The sequence below is a fragment of the Ostrea edulis genome, chromosome 10, assembly GCF_947568905.1.
Source record: "Ostrea edulis chromosome 10, xbOstEdul1.1, whole genome shotgun sequence".
Classification (NCBI taxonomy): domain Eukaryota; kingdom Metazoa; phylum Mollusca; class Bivalvia; order Ostreida; family Ostreidae; genus Ostrea; species Ostrea edulis.
The window spans coordinates 39,133,997-39,152,096 of NC_079173.1; the positions used below are offsets into that span (position 1 = coordinate 39,133,997).

Sequence of the window (18,100 nt, forward strand, 5' to 3'; positions counted from 1 at the left end):
TTGAAAATAGCCGGCTTCAAGTGTGAAATTTTGATACACCATTTCGTCTTCCAATGTCAATATTTGTCAGCTTGCAATGGCTCAGTCTATAAGATAAACAAAAATAAATACAAATAGAATTAAAAATTTTGAATTATCAATTGAAATATTTGCGGTTGGAATTAAGAAATGTTCATGATCCATTTCAAAATTTTTTTTTTTTTTAATTATTCACTTAATTATACTGAAATGAAAATAACTAATGATATAACACGCAGTTACATAATACGCGATACCTGGGATTGCCCGCTTTAACACAATATGATACTGCGTAGTGGAATTATTTCTCGAAATTGGATGGTTTTAGGCACATTTTTTGTGTCACCTGACTTATTATGCAATAAGATGACATGATAGGGTTTGTGCCGAAAACTCACCTCCGGTACGTACAATTTAAGACTCGATACGCCACTGATAAGACAGACACCGTTACTGTTATAGAAATGTTCCTGGTGCTAGTCGTTGTCCTCTCTTTAGGTCTAGGTAAGTACTTAATGCCGTTCATACTTACATATATAGATGTATGAGACGTGTATATTGTATTGTTTGTTATTTTCCATAACTCTTTTTATACTTAGAGTTACAGAAATATTACGTTTCATGAGCTAAATTTCCCCCTGAAAATGATACAGTCGTAATGAAGTTGATTTAATTTCTCTTCTTTTTTTTTTTTTTTAAGCAAAACAAAAACACAAAAAAACACCCAAAAAACATTCCTTGCATTTTTTAATTTTTCCTTGTTATTTTTTATTTATTTGAATTTGGATTTTGTATATATTTTGAATGTATGTTTTGATGGGGGTGATTGTACTCCTTGGCACCTGATCCCATTCCGGTAACGATATCAGTCAGGTGCCACGTCTTACAGGTTTCACGGCGAGTGTAACCTGTAAACAGGGGATGCTTACTCCTCCTAGGCACCTGCTCCCATTCCGGTAACGATATCAGTCAGGTGCCACGTCTTACAGGTTTCACGGCGAGTGTAACCTGTAAACAGGGGATGCTTACTCCTCCTGGGCACCTGCTCCCATTCCGGTAACGATATCAGTCAGGTGCCACGTCTTACAGGTTTCACGGCGAGTGTAACCTGTAAACAGGGGATGCTTACTCCTCCTGGGCACCTGATCCCATTCCGGTAACGATTTCAGTCAGGTGCCACGTCTTACAGGTTTCACGGCGAGTGTAACCTGTAAACAGGGGATGCTTACACTTCCTAGGCACCTGATCCCACCTCTGGTTCTAGGGTCATAAGCCTTAGACGAGTTCAATTTTAATCTCAGTCTCACTTTTTCACAATTTCTTCTTCCCGTCTGTAAACGTGAGACTTAGATCAAATATATAGTAAGCTTAAATAATGTTTAACTTGAAATATTCTATATACAATTGTGTAGAATTATCAATTGAAATAAATTAACAAACACTATTCCCAAAGTTTATGGCATCAAAGATGGGTGTGTCGAAGGCACAGACACACGGAATGTGGAGAGCGTATTTTGATGATCTATACATGCCTTCAGAACCAAACCTTCACTAGCGATGATCTATTTGCATTGCCAATGTTTTTACTTTCAATATCTTTACCAACTGTCATGGTAGCCATTCCCTCATGAATGTGAACAATGTGTGGAGGGATTTTGATAAATATAGTACGTTTAATCTAACGGTTGGGAATCCCAAAAGAAAGGAAATTCTTGGCACACTGATTTTGACTACGGATAACTTCGTTTACCTGATCAAGATATGGGGCTCACGGCGGGTGTGACCGGTCGACAGGGGATGCTTACTCCTCCTAGGCACCTGATCCCACCTCTAGTATATCCAGGGATCCGTGTTTGCCCAACTATCTATTTTGTATTGCTTATAGGAGTTATGAGATTGATCACTGTTCATTATCTTTACCTTTCTTTATAATGTAACTATTTAGAAAAATATTCAATTTTAAAAATACAGGTGGGTATAAACCAACACACTTTTTATAAAGCGATGACGCGCTTCATGGAGTATACTGGAGTAAAGCTCATCCGCTCATGTATTTTCAAAAAAGAAATTTATTTCTAAAATGAATCTTCAACATATTTTCTGTCTGTGACTATTTTAAATCTATTATCATTACAGCCCAGGGTGGCACTTGGAGTAATCCGACCTGTGCCCCGGGCCGCCACACAATCACGCACCTGTTTGAGTGGAAATGGAGTGACATAGCCGCGGAGTGCGAACGCTTCCTAGGTCCCTATGGTTACTGTGGAGTCCAGGTATCCCCTTAGTGATAAAGATCACAGCGTGCATCGCGGGTGGTTTAAAATAATTAAGAAATTTGTAAATGTATTGTTTCATTCTCAATTGAAGTTTCATTCCCATGATATATTGCAGATCAATTGATCATAAACAATTTAATCAACATTAAGATCCACCATTTCGACTGTTTTTAAATTCCCAACAATCCTGAAATATCTGTTCTATTGATCGGCCCTTGGTATCTGATCGGATGGGTCGATAATGGGATGATTGATTGATTGATAAATCTTATTGTCATTGGCAAGTCAGCTATACAATAGATCTTCAAATCTGTAGCTTTCTGGGAAAATTACAGGTTTTTCCTAATGTTGCAATACGTCACATTAACGACGTAACGTACGCGGGGTTTTCTATTATTTGATTGGTACTGACTAAAACCCGGTCTCGGTCCCGGTCTTCAGTCTCGGTCCCGTGACTAAAACCCGGTCTTCGGTCCCGGTCCCAGATTTTTTTATTTGATAAAAACAGAATATATCAGAATATTTGAGCCTCATTTCTCGTGAATTTAGATATGACACCCCATGCCTGCATTCTGATAGTTGATTGATCATATTATTTTCTTCTTTCGTAAAATAATATGTGAAAACTCCGGGACCGGTGGGACCGGCAAATAAAAACAATGCTAAAAGCCGGTCCCGGTCTCGACATTTTCCCTCAATAGCCACTTTAATCTACCTTTTGAGAAAAAAAAAAATAAGGATGTGATACTCAATGCATAACATGTATATACATATGTTTCTGATTTATTGTGTGTGTGTGTGTGTGTGACCGCTTATTTAAATTAAATATTGTCTTAAGGACAGCTAGAGGATACCACCACCCACCCCCACCCCCCAAATCGTAAAATTTTTTGTAAAACTATCTGTAATTGTTGTACTTCTCTTGGGTAAAAAGTTCAACATAATAACGCCTTTTGAGTCCAAAAATACTGTGGTCATCACCTTGCCAGCAGATTGTTGCGTCTTGAACTTCTTTGGTCTCGGGGACCCAGGCCCTACCCACTGACGACTCTGAGCTTTATTCTCTGGCTCATAATAATGAACTATCTACAGTCAACAGACGCAAAAGAAAATCATATTTTGACTGACCTAAAACGCTTAAACGCATTACATTCAAAAAGGTTTGAACATGCATTATTAGAATTGATCCGAGATTTACTTTGTGATATATATTTATATGAATTACTTGTGCACGCGTGAATATTGTTTTTGAATGCCTGTTTGTTGTGTTAAGAACGAGTGCAGAATAAAATTTGAGTAACTGGTTTCGATATTTGAATTATTAATAATGAAACAATATTAAGCCTAAAGATTTTTTTTTTATTACATCTAACTTGTCTACAAAAAATTTCACACCTTTTACAGTTCACAGTTTATGAACGTAACAATGTATAATACGTCATAATCCACACGATTTATAATACGTCATAATACACTTCCTTACCACCAAACCAAAACAAACGCTTGCTTGGAGTCAGTATCTACATTCCTGTGGTAATAAAAATGGAATTTCAAAACGACGTGTTTTTAGGAAGTGAACAAAGTCATGATTTTGTTCCGCATGACAGAATCAGAGACACAATCTTAAGAATTGAAAATCTCAAAGCAGCCAATGCAAATACTTGCTCATTTTTGCCGTCATGGGTAAATGGCACGTATTTCACTCAGTTATATACAACGACGGAAACCAAAAGTAATGCATTGGAGACGACCACAGAAAGAGTAGATAAGAGAGACACATTGAGGACGGCGGAACCAAAATGCAGTGGTGAAGAACTGGACACAAAATCAAAGCATGTTTCGGAATCAACAGTCCTGAAACTACACGCTGTAGTTACGATTGAAAAGAGCCTCGTTGTAGAAAAGGCTGAGAATAATTCAGATCCAGATCTACAGCGCGAAAAGGAATATGAATGGCAGAAAAAACATGCTTGCTTAATGATTCCTATTCTGCAAGAGCTTAAGGAAAAGACCAAGGAGATAAGAAGTAAATTAGACAAAACTAAATTTCTGTCTGCACTGAAACCAGCTCTCAAAATACCTAAATTTATTCCACGGAAGTTATTTTTATCCAATATAGAAACATTCAAACTCGTTCCGGAACCTCGTGATCAAGGATTACCCAGGATCACTCAAAAAAAGACCAAACCAGTGAAACCAAATTCTCTCCGGTACAGGTTCCTCTGCACCACCGAGCTGTCTCCTGCTGAGGAACCCCGTGTGGTGGCGAGACGGAGGACCACATGGAGGGAACGGATCCTGAGGTTCTTTGGATTTTTAAAACGATGACACTTAGAACTGTGTGTAAAGATGGAAACGTGATTATAAAGATTTGTGACACTTTGTATACGTAACTTATTGTTTCTGATGTTTAAAGTGGATTAAAAATTCTTAATTTTATTTTAAATCGCCCAATTTTGTTCTTCACTCTCTTTGTACACAGAAGCACCAAAAACAATGGCAGCTTGGTGAAGTAATAATGTGCAAACCCTGAACATGGGAAGTGCACACAATGTATCTATAGACCACAACTTATATAATTATTCAATAAATACACAGAACAAAAATAACTACATTCACGAATTAAAAATTTAATTGTACATTAATTAGTTTTTGAATGCCCATCTGAAGTTGAAACACTATACTCCGACAAAGAAAGGAAGACCATATGGTTGCAGAAATGATTTACACTCTGTTGTTCGTTTTTCAACTTGATATTGAATCTAAATCTTTTTAATACCGACGATATAGTTTTCTTCTATTGTGTGTGTGTGTGTGTGTTTTATTCCAGTTTTCCTTTTTATGTCAAAATTGAACTCGGCTACGTGACATTTTTCCCCAAATGAACGCATTACATTACATTTTCATAAAAAGATAAGGATGTAGAAAAGAAATAAAATATATGTACTTATCCTTGGTGTATTTGTTTGTAATTTACTGTTGCATATAGTTTTTAAAAAATTCATATTTTTCATTCAGGTCAAACACCTGACCACACGGTTGATACAATTTTCAAATTCAATGTTGGTGTATTCCGAACCCGGTCGCTGTTCTCTCTCTCTCTCTCTCTCTCTCTCTCTCTCTCTCTCTCTCTCTCTCTCTCTCATTTGCGAGGGTATTGTGGGAATCGCCTAAAGTTGTTAAATTATGACGTCATATTAGTGGTTTTCATCAGTGAAGAAAAGCCGCTATGTAAATTAGAATAATACAAAGTAGCGTGCAAGTGCAAAATATAAGAGACCAGAATGCACAATGTATGAAGTACTTTAGAAAATTGTGTTCATTAGTGAAATGAAAAAGAAAAAATATTGTCCTTAAATTTTATGATGATTTTTGAAACATGAATAATTATTGTTGATAGCGATACAAAATGAATGTGCACTCTCGTCCACACGCACAGCCCCTCCCCCCTTTTCCAGAAAGATTCTTAATATCAATACAAGAATAACGCTTTTGAAAAGCAAATGTTCAATTTCATTTTTCTGCCCCCGTAATCGGAGATTTGGGGCGCATATTTAGTTTTTGACCCGTCCGTCTGTTTATCAGCAAAAACTTTTACCTTCGCCATAACTTTTGAATGAATGTTGATAAGGCTTTCACATTTCACATGTGTATTCCTTGTGACAAGACCTTTCTTTGCATGCCATTCCTCACCTTGGTCTACTTTTGAAAATATTTTACCTTAGTCATAACTTTTGAATGGTTAGTAAAAATACTTGAGGGTATGAACTGAAATGCTTCACGCAGGCATACTTTTCACGAAGCGCTAAGAGTATTTGTATTTTCAAAACTAAAATTAATTTCTTGAATGAATGTACATGTACATTTTGCATAATTAAAAATGTAGATTTCATTAAATGTCAGTTTATGTCAAATTTATGCATTTTGAAAATATAAGATAATTTGAAAATAGGAAATAATTAAGCAGTTTTTGTGCAGCATAATTAACATGTTTGTACATTTACGTATATAATTATTCACAATAAATACAGTTATCACATTATATTAAAGTAAAACATACTATATATATATCATTTGAAGTTTATCTAATGTCAGAGGGGATCTTCTGTATAAGAATACAGATTGTGACATTTTTGGTGAGCAGACGTACACTTTATACTATAAATATATTAGGTGCAACTTTTTTAAAGCATTGTATCTAAAAGAACAAAAACTGGGGGGGGGGGGGGGGGGGGGGGGAAGGACATTGAATATCAAATAAGAAAGGAAGAAATATTTTTATAGGTATTATTCAATAGTTATATACAAGTATCCACATATAAAGAGATCGGGTTCGGAAGACAAACCATGAATCTTTGAAAACTGATTTTGACCTGAAATAAAATAAATGAACAAATAAACTAACTGTAAATTGCAAACAAATACGCCGGGATAAATACATATATATTATTTCTCTTCTACATCCTTATCTTCTAATGAAAATGTAGTGCAACGTCTGCATTTGGGAGAAAATGTCACGTAGTACTTTGAGTTCGGTTCTGACATCATCAATATAAAGAAATTTGAAATACCCCCCTCTCCCCCTTACACACACGCACAATAAATCAGAAACATATATGTATACAAAGGGATGACATTGATTATCACGTCCTAATTTTTTTTTTTTTGAAAAGGTAGATTAAAGCAGCTATTGGGGGAAAATGTCGAGACCGGGACCGGCTTTTAGCATTGTTTTCATTTGTCGGTCCCACCGGTCCCGGAGTTTTCACATATTATTTTACAAAAGAAAATAATATGATCAATCAACTATCAGAATGCAGGCATGAGATGACATACCTAAGATACCGAGAAAAGGGACTCAAATATTCTGTTAATTTCTGTTTTTATCGAATAAAAAAATCTGGGACCGGGACCGAAGACCGAGTTTTAGTCACGGGACCGAGACCGAAGACCGGGACCGAGACCGGGGTTTAGTCAGTACCTATTTGATTAAACAACAATGTAAATCGGTCATTTATATATGAAATTCTATAACAAATTTTGGGGGGTATCCTATGTCCTTAATTTACGTGATGACGTCAAACGGCTTACGGAGATAGAATCTAACCAATCGGATCATCACTCGGCCTTTTCCGGGAAACGTCGAGTGATGTTACGATTGAGAATCTCTAACGCAAGGGTAGACAGTAGAAAATGATCCGCATTTCGTATATGTATAACGTGGGTAGGAATTACATCCATTTCAATGTTATTTCTGTCCAAATTTCGAACGTTTTCCTGTTCTATGATTAATGCCGGTATTTGCATTTTCTCACCTTACGTGAAATCTGCTTGAATAACAATTCATTGATCATATAGGATCCTGCTTCTTAATTCCGATTTTTTTTTTTTAATTTTATCTTGCAACTACTGTTCCTTAATTCTTTATTAGCACAATCTGCATTACCCAATAATATTGTTATTAAATGAATTCCTTCCTTATAATCTCATTCACACCTTGATGGCAATCTAATTAAAATTAGATGTTAGATCCGCTCGCGTACTCGCATACATAACATGTTACGCGAGCGGATCTAACATCTAATTTTAATTAGATTGACCTTGATGGATACGTTTTCGGAGGAATTTACTGTTAGTTCAGAGCGGTCGATTGGCAACCGAGAGGCCCAGGTTTGAATCCCAATCAGCGTCGAGTTAAACCTAAGACATTTAAGGAGGTATGCTACACCAGAGAAATTTAATGTACATGTAGATGAAAAGTGGAGGATATATGCAACAATATTTTGGAGTTGAAAGTTTTCAAATTTACTTTATTTTGTCAAAAATACAGTTTTAGTAGAAGATAGTCTGGAAAAAAAATTATAACCCCTGCTGGACTTGAACCTGCAACCAATCAGTATGCTATCCTACTCGGCAGGGTATTTAAATTGAAAAGGAAAAGTCAAATATTGCTGATATTGATTTTTTCCTCCATGTTTTTAAAGGAAGTCAGCCATTATGACGATGTAGAGTACCTCCTTAACATAGTAGTGACTCTGTTCCTTCCTTGTGAAATTCACGGGTCTTTCGTTCATGTATATGACATGTTGGCACGATAAACAAGAGGTACTGTGAGCAATACTCACTAAAAATACCCCCGTTTACCCCAATCTCCCAAAGGGTGTTGGTAATAGGTATAAACTACCTCTTTTCTGAGTGTAAAAAACAAATGGCATGACAAACCGAACCATATTGCTACTTCGATGTCCAGTGCGCGTGACCTTTGAACCCAAAATCGATAGGGAACATCTTCATCCCAAGGGTAGTCCATATGTATGATATGGTGACTGTAGGTGGAAAGGATAACGCTTTAGAGCCCGGAAATCATATTGCTACTTCAATGTCCAGTGCGCTTGACCTTCGACCTTTTGACCTCAAAATCGATAGGGAACATCTTCATCCCATGGGTAGTCCATATATATGATATGGTGACGGTAGGTGGAAAGTATAATGCTTTAGAGCCCGGAAACCATTGTGTCTACAGACGGACGGACGGACAGACAGACAGACGGACAACCCGATTCCAGTATACCCCCCACAACTTGTTGCGGGGGGTGTAAAAACCCCCATTGCTAGGGCCGGGACTTTCGAGAGCGTCACGCATTGGTCAAAATTTGTGGCACTTCGCCTGAAGCTTATGACGCATTTATATGAGTGAGAAATTCATAATCATTATCGGAAAATAAATAATCTTGTTTGGCCAATCAGACTGTACTGCAAAAGGAATGAATTTTTATCACGAATAATAAATATTTATTATCTCATTTGCGTGGAAACGCCTACTCGTAGTCTGGGCAACTCCTATGTTCATGAAAGTTGGTTACTGCGAATTAAACTAATCCCACGGTGACTGTTGATTGAATGAGACAACATAGATCAGCTATATAGCAAGTTAAAATGGAAACATTTCAGATTTCGCCGCCAAATGAGAACCGAGTTGTTACCAGTCCAAACAGACCATGGTGGGAAAGGTATCAACCCGTGTCTTACAAGCTGACCACCAGAAGCGGTAACGAGGACGACTTCCGGGACATGGTACAGAGGTGCAATAAGGTCAATGTCCGGTAAGACTTTGGGTTATTGATATGACAGTTTCAAACTGTTACACGAGGCCAATCCTCGACACTCAACAACAAAATCATATCGTCACTTCATAAATCTTCGTATTTTGCTACGGTACAATCGTAACAACTCGGCCATTTCCGTAAGCGACAAGTAACTGTATTTGTTGCTTACGGAAATGGCCGAGATGTTACGATTGGATCCAGTGAAGAACAAGATTCAAAGTATTTGCTTCGTTAAGGTAGTGATTGGAATGGCAGATTTACTGGTCTTTAACCGCAGAGTCGAATCTCTGTTTAGCTGTCGATGATATTATAAACATCCTTTTTATGTTATGTGCTGTAGAGTGTACGCCGATGTGGTGATCAATCACATGACCGGGTCTGGGGGTTCAGGAACAGGCACGGGCGGATCTCACTGGGACGGAAACAGTCTGAGTTATCCCGGCGTGCCGTTCTCATCATGGGACTTCAACAGTGGCTCTGAATGTCAAACAGGAGACGGCAACATCCACAACTACAACGATCCAAACGAAGTCCGAAACTGTCGATTGGTCAGCTTGGTGGATCTAAAGCTTTCCAAAGACTACGTCCGAGACACAGTGGCGGGTTATTTAAATCATCTGATCAGTCTGGGGGTGGCTGGGTTTAGGGTGGACGCCGCGAAACACATGTGGCCTGGCGATCTTCGCTCCGTGTTTGGCAGACTCAATGGTTTGAACACCGCCTACTTCCCGTCAGGAACCAAGCCCTTTATCTACCAGGAAGTGATTGACATGGGGCACGAGGCTATACACGCGTCGGAGTACACCGGATTTGCACGAGTTACAAACTTCATTTATGGAATCAAATTGGCTGATGTATTTAGGTACGGAAAGTTTTTTTTCTTATTCTCGTAAGCCTTTCAATGTTTTGATAATTTGTTCGATGTGAAACCCTTCACTAAAACTACTTGCATCATTCGCTCACACTACTCACTGTTTCATTAGACACAGAAATCAAGCGAAATGGCTGCGTACTTGGGGTCAACAGTGGGGCATGCCAAACTCAAATGACGTCGTTGTGTTTATAGATAACCATGACAACCAAAGGGGCCATGGTGGCGGAGGTATGAAAACATGCAGAAATTTGTAATACAATTTTGATTTTGTAAAAGACGTCTTAATTTGATTATCGATGACTTCAATGCTCTTTTTTCTTTAAAAGGGGGCGTTTTAACATTTTTTGAACCACGTGCTTACAAAATGGCGACAGAGTTTATGTTGGCGCATCCTTACGGTTTTACAAGGGTGATGAGTAGCTATAAATGGAACAGAAACATCCAAGGTGGTGATGACATTAATAACTGGCAAGGCCCTCCTCACAATGGCGACATGAGCATCAAAGGAGCGACAATTCAATCCGACATGTCCTGTGGAAACGGATGGGTAAGTGTTTTGATGGAAGAGCAAGACATCCTGTAATTTCGTTGAACTACAAGATTTCAAGTCACTCAATTAAGTGACATTTAATTACCATTTCTGACAACTACTACCAGCTGGGTCCCCCAACCATTCCAATTTACTGTAAAAATGATAAAAAGACCACGTTTTGGTATATAAAATGTCGGTCTAGATTATTACAAATTCTAACGTGGTCCCCTTCTTAGTTCTTCTAGTTTTTGTTTCCTTGTAATCCTATTTATTTAATTTTTGTCCCCAGCTTCAGCGAAAACGGAAGACATTAATTTGTGACTGTCCGTCCGACTATTCCTCTGTCACTCTGTCTGCCTATAGTACCTTTGTTTTCGAATTATACCTCAAATATCACCCGAAGTTTAGAATCTCCATAATCAAACGAACTATGAACAGGAGATCCACAGGCCTCATCGGTCACATGAATACTAGTGGAAAGTTTCACTACCCCAAGGGCTAAAATCTAGAAAAAAATTCCTGTTCTGAATTTCTAAGCTAAATTCTATAATGCTCAGCAACAGAGTGAAACAAGAGGTGTTCTTACAACTTCACTGCCTCAAAAGTGCATACATTGATGAAAGGCTTTACATTATATAATATATACATTAACATTAAAAGATTTGACTAATTTGAACCGTCCTAGAGTGAAATACAAAATTGAGAGTATGGAAAACATGCAACGCCACATGTGGGATCAGGTGTCTAGGAGTAAGCATACTCTGTTGACCGATCACACCTGCAGTAAGCCCTATATTCTGGTCAGTTAATTAAACAAAGTAATCCGTAGTTGAAATCAGTATCAAAGAACGGCCTAGCAATTAGAATGAAACACGTCAGACAGCATAATTATGACTTAATGACAGGTTCTATTGACGAACTAGATCGTTGAACTTGTAAATTAGGTCATGATAAGAACATTATATAATTTGCGAAATGCTGACTTTAAACGAGACTATTGAAACTCCTGTAACAAGAACTTATTTGTCAGTATCCTGCCTCGATTTAAAATGAACCATACGCAGGACATGCTCTCGCGTATAAAATCAGTTGAGAGATATCATCACCATGCAAGGTGAAGATAACGAACAATGATCAATCTCATAACTCCTACAAGTTATATACATGTTGAAGATTATGCCAGACGATTAATTCATCGTGTATAAAGTGTTGAAAAGTCTTGCGTTAATTTGATGTTGTTGATTTGAAAAAAAGCTTTGCGATTTAGAGTTAACTAAAAGTTCATTAGAATTTTTTTTAGAATTCACATTTGATTTACACCACTTCTGGTATATTTACTTTTGGTTTACTAAACAGAAGGATAGATGGTACGTACTTTTGTTAAATGTGTCTGATGCGGGATTTTAATATTACTTTTACACTTTTAATCCATTCTGACTATGTATCAAGTTCTTTTTCATATTTAGCCCATTGTCTGGCATAATCCTCGACTGAATTCATAATAGAGATGAAGTCGTCAATTGAAAGACCGAGGTTCTCTGTCTTTAGGACCTTTTAGAATAAGTGATTTGAGGTCCTCATTTTCAACTATATCAACATCACCAGTAATAACATATCTAGCTGGATTGATTGATTGAATATTGTTTAACTTCCCTCTCGAGAATCTTTCACTCATTTGGAGACGTCACCATTGCCGGTGAACGGCTGCAAAATTTAGGCCTGTGCTCGGCGCTTACGGTCTTTGAGCAGGGAGGGAATTTTATCTGCCACACCTGCTGTGACACGGTACCTCAGTTTTTGCGGTCTCATCCGAAGGACCGCCCAATTTAGTCGCTTCTTATGACAGCCAAGGGGGTACTGAGGACCTATTCTAACCCGGATCCTCACGGGACTGTCCAGTTGGACTATAGTTGAAAGACGAAGAACAAGAACACGTAGGTGGATTAAGTATAAGATGGTCTATATCTAGGCATTGCAAAGTTTGTTTATAATTGAACAAATTTGGATGCAATAGGAGAAGTATAGCTGTAGATAATACAGGGTGTAGACTTGAACTTGATATAAGTTGGAATACACGACTGAACTCTTTTATGACGAAGAGTGTTGTTTATGTTGACGGATGCCGTCCTGTGTTTGTAAATTTGAGCAATACAAGCTGTAACTGACGGTATTTTTTCAACTATTCAATTATGCACTAAATAACACCTATCGTTATAACTAATATAACTCCCCAAGATCTGAAGAAAAATTCAGCAAAAATAAACAAGGGAATATTGTTTGAGAGCATACTTACAATGACCGTTTCGTATAAACCATCATTCCGTCGTAAACACGGATACGGGAACGAGGATTGCCGAACATAATCGGGTTGCTGAGGCCGAGGTTTTATAAAGACGGAAACTGACGCGAGTAACTACACGTGTCGTTTGTTTTAAAACATTACACCGTTTCATGAATGACACTACGTGTAAGAAAGCAATGATTACGCAAATGTGCTACTCGAATGAATTTTATACAAAATGTTAAATTATTTACAAATCTGACACGTGCTCAGTGCCTCTCTTTCGCTTTTTCCGAACTGGTGACCTTCGAGGTCAATGCACATCGGATATTACGAGCAGGAATTACTAACAGGATGACAATGATTCATGAATCGATATTTTCTGCTGATTTGACGGGTTTATTACTTCAGATTCACTCTGATTCTATTAAGCTATATATATTCAATCAAAAATATGTTAGATATTTGTTCTTTTATTTTTCAGTTTATTTGCCGTCAGTTACAGCTTGTATTGCTTTAAGGAAGTAGCGGCATGATTTGACATCATTTATACTTGGTCTTTTATATGAACGGTGTCCATGACTGCGTTTCCGTCTTTGAATATTGGGGAAGAGTCTAATCACATTCACATTATTTCCTTGTGTACCAGTCAAATTTCCCACAACATATACATTATCATTGCATCCATATGGAAATGCAATACCTAGAGTCCTGATCCCGTGATATTCTCGTTGTCTACGAAAAGGGGTGCTTAATGTTGGACTATTTGTGTGATGGTAATTTTCCCCCCCCCCCCCCAAATCCTAACCTTCATGGACAAGATGGAGTGGTCCGGTGAATTAAAATGCCTGTAAGGAAGTTGGTTACCACCATTATTTATTTGAAATCTTTCTTCTTTTATTAAATGAATTCTTAGTTTTCCCCACATAAGTTAAGCCACATACAATGTACTAGGTTGCACTCAATAGGGTAAGCAACAGTTTTGGTACAGAAACTACGTCCGGTGAGATTGTTACTAAATTAATTTCTAGTGATCAGTATATCACAAGTTTTACAATTTTTTAGGGAACATTTTGAGATCGAGCACTTGATACTTGAAAAGGAATCATCAAAAATATCTCTTAAAGGGACATGACAATCTTTAATTTGGGTATATGAATTTTGATTTTTGTATCAATACTGATAATTATTTGACTATACATATGACAAATCTTTTATATCGAGAAGGATAATCCGAGAGACACAAAACAAGCTGTTGGAGCCTGTGCTCCCTATAGACTCCACAGAGTGACACCTTTTTATACTGGGCAATGTGTCAGCCAGTATTGTTTCGTTATTGTGTATATTCATGAAAGAACATATATCGAGCGACAAGTATCCTCAGAGAAAGACTGTCCACCAGCAGAGATACATTCTCGATGGTTAAATAAAAGGTGAAGATAACGACCAGTGATCAATCTCACAACTCCTATAAGCAATAAAAAATAGAGAGTTAGGCAAAAATGGAACCCTGGATGTACCCGAGGTGGGATCAGGTGCCTAGGAGAAGTAAGCATCCCCTGTCGACCGGCCACATCCGCCGTGAGCCCTATACCTTGATCAGGTAAACGGAGTTATCCCTAGTCAAAATCAGTGTGCCAAGAACGGCATAACAATCGGTATGAAACACGTCAGACAGCATAGTTCAATTTCGGAACTGACATACATGTTGGTATAATAAAAATATTTTACAATAGATTGAGTTTTTGTAGGTTTGTGAGCATAGATGGCGTCAGATTTACAACATGGTCGCTTTTCGTAATGTTGTTATGGGAACGACGATGGCAAATTGGTGGGACAATGGTGACTACGCCATCGCTTTCTCCAGAGGAAACAAGGGATTCATCGTAATAAACGCGGGTACAACGGACATCAATGTAAACCTTCAAACCGGTCTACCGCAAGGCACATACTGCGACGTCATTTCCGGTGATTACAATAACGGAGGGTGTACCGGAAACCAAGTGCACGTGGGAGGTGATGGGCACGCTCATTTCCATATCAGTCACAGCAGCGATGATCCTGTTGTGGCAATTCATATAGGCAAGTAATTAGAAGAATTAGAGAAAATGCAGTCTTCCAATTGCTGTGGAGAAGACATAGTTATAACTTGAAATGATCTTTATCTTACAGGCGCCAAAAAGGGATCGGAGAAGAAAGTAACGACGTAACATTACATGCATTTTCTTTTGTATTTCATCAAATAAACTAGATATATTTCATGTTTGGGGCTACTAGAATGGATACATAACGGTTAAGATGAAGAACAGTGATCAATCTTTTAAATTCTAGTAGTAGCGCTCTCGCTTCTCACCGCTGCGACCCGAGTTCGACCCCCGTGATCGACAGTAGTTGTATATGAGAGGGTATTGCGGTCGCCCGCTGGGACACGTGGGTTTCCTCCCACATAAATGACCCCCTAACGCAAACATCCATGCATCAAAGGACCCCATTGGAAATAAGCTTTCAAGGGTTATCCTTGGTATTCATGTATGCGTGTTTCTATGTATGTATATACCGAATAAACATTTATTTTTATTTATTTGAGAGCAAAGCAAACACGCATCCTAGGATTGATTGATTGAATATTGTTTAACGTCCCTCTCGAGAATGTTTCACTCATATGGAGACGTCACCATTGCCGATGAAGGGCTGCAAAATTTAGGTCTATGCTCGGCGCTTACCGCCTGTGAGCAGGTAGGGATCTTTATCGTGTCACACTTGCAGTGATATGGTGCCTCGGTTTTTGCAGTCTCATCCGAAGAACAGCCCCATTTAGTCGCCTTTTACAACAAACGCCTATTCTAATCCGGATCCCCACGGGATTGCACCCTAGGAAACACCAGAGGTGGGATGAATTGCCTAGGAGGAGTAAGCATCCCCTGTTGACCGGTTAAGTGACTAGGAGGAGTAAGCATCCCCTGTTGACCGGTTAAGTGCCTAGGAGGAGTAAGCATCCCCTGTTGACCGGTCACATCCGCTTCAGGGAAACGGGAGTGATCAGTTTGTAAAGGGTTGTCTAACAATCGGCATGAAACACGTCAGACAGTATACGACCTATTGACAGGTTGTATCTGCACATTGGACCATAATAACCACGATAGAATTTGCTGACCTTAAACTATTGAAACCACTGTAACATCAGTACCCTGTCTTGGTTAAAAACAATCTAAGGAGGTATGCTACACCAGAGAAATTTGATATGGATGAAAAGTGGAGAATATGTACAATATTTTGAAATTGAAAACTTTCAGATTTACTTTATTTAGTCAAACAATGCAGTTTAGTAGAAAGCAATTTGAAACAAATTTAAAACCCCTGCTGGAATCGAACCCACGATCACTCGACATTCTAACCTACTCAGCTAGACGAGAATTTTTAAAGGAACTGGTTCACGTTTTTCGAAAAAAAAAAATGTTTTTCAATTTTGATGTTAAAAGTTAAAGATATAGCTCATTTAATGTTGACAACCAAAATTTGGACCGTCTGAATGTAAGGATAAGAGCAATATTTTAGCTTTGAATCTGTGTTATGTAAACAAAGACTTCAGTCTTTTTATGTAAACAAACAAACCATTGAAACGTTAATTTTGTAATTTAAAAGCATATTCATTTGTACAATCACAAATTTTAACTTTTAAATGACACACTTTACCTAAAGTATACTTGAGATGTGATATATATAATAAACTTGAACCAATATCCATTTATTCTGAAAACCCCGTAAACAAGAACACATCGGAATCTTTGTTTTCAAAACAAATAATAAACTCTCTATAACGAGCTTCTGTCATGAAAAATAACCTTATTTTTTGTGAAACCTTCTAAACATATTAGACTGTAGATTTTGATCATTTAAAGTGAAAAACAAAATTTGGAGGAAAATCGTGAATCAGTCCCTTTAAATTAAAAGACAAATATTGCTATATTTATATTTTCATCCATGTTTTAAAAGGAAGTCAGCCATTATGACGATGTAGATTACCTCCTTAAAGAGCATGTTTTTCTCGTATCGAATAGAGTATTGCTATGTAAATATGGAAAGTTGACGATAGAGAAGCTGAGGCCATATTAAGTTTGTCAAAATTGAGTTGTTAGTTTGCCGTTAAGTCTATGTTCATTGAAACATCTGAATATGAAACAGCTGTGGAAGACTTTATTCGGAAAGGTGAAGACAACGAACAGTGATCAATCTCATAACTTCTATAAAGGTGAAGATAACGAACAGTGATCAATCTCATAACTCCTATAAAGGTGAAGATAATGAACACTGATCAATCTCATCACTCCTATAAAGGTGAAGATAACGAACAGTGACCAATCTCATAACTCCTATAAAGGTGAAGATAACGAACAGTGATCAATCTCATAACTCCTATAAAGGTGAAGATAACGAACAGTGATCAATCTCATAACTCCTATAAAGGTGAAGATAATGAACAGTGATCAATCTCATAACTCCTATAAGCAATACAAAATAGAGGCACCTGATACCACCTCTGGTATATCGAGGGGTCGGTATTTGCCCAACTCTCTATTCTATATTGCTTATAGGAGTTAGGAGATTGATCAATGTTTGCTATCTTCACCTTTCACTTGGTGCCGTTGACCACCTCTAAACTTGCAGGTGAAAGTCCTGCCAGAGGCAATAAGAATCGGGTTGTGTCTTCGGAGTGTGAAGACATTTAAGGAGGGGGGAATGTAGCGGTCAGACGGCTTCGATCGCTGGTGCCAGATAGCTCAGTTGGTAGAGCACCTGACTGGAGATTAAGGGGCCCTGGTTTGAATCCCAGTCTGGTCCGATGCATTTTCTCCCTTCCCGTTCCATAGGCATATAGAAACTCAAATAACCTTTGAACTCGGCATCAACAACTACATATACATAATTATATATATATAAATCTACTTTCAAACAAGGTATACATGTCTAAATTGTTTGAAGCATGGATTAATTTTCACAGAGTAGGATAAGAGA

General features: G+C 37.9%; 1 protein-coding gene across 1 annotated transcript; it reads left to right on the forward strand.

Moving 5' to 3' along the window:
• Positions 1-320: 320 nt before the first annotated feature.
• LOC125666035 (alpha-amylase-like) lies at positions 321-15,348 on the forward strand. The gene is made up of 8 exons (XM_048899134.2): positions 321-522; positions 2,155-2,291; positions 9,246-9,397; positions 9,741-10,262; positions 10,384-10,502; positions 10,601-10,821; positions 14,839-15,169; positions 15,260-15,348. The coding sequence occupies exons 1-8, from the start codon at positions 390-392 to the stop codon at positions 15,295-15,297; spliced, it is 1,653 nt and encodes a 550-aa protein (XP_048755091.2). The 5' UTR covers positions 321-389; the 3' UTR covers positions 15,298-15,348.
• The last annotated feature ends 2,752 nt before the right edge of the window (positions 15,349-18,100 follow it).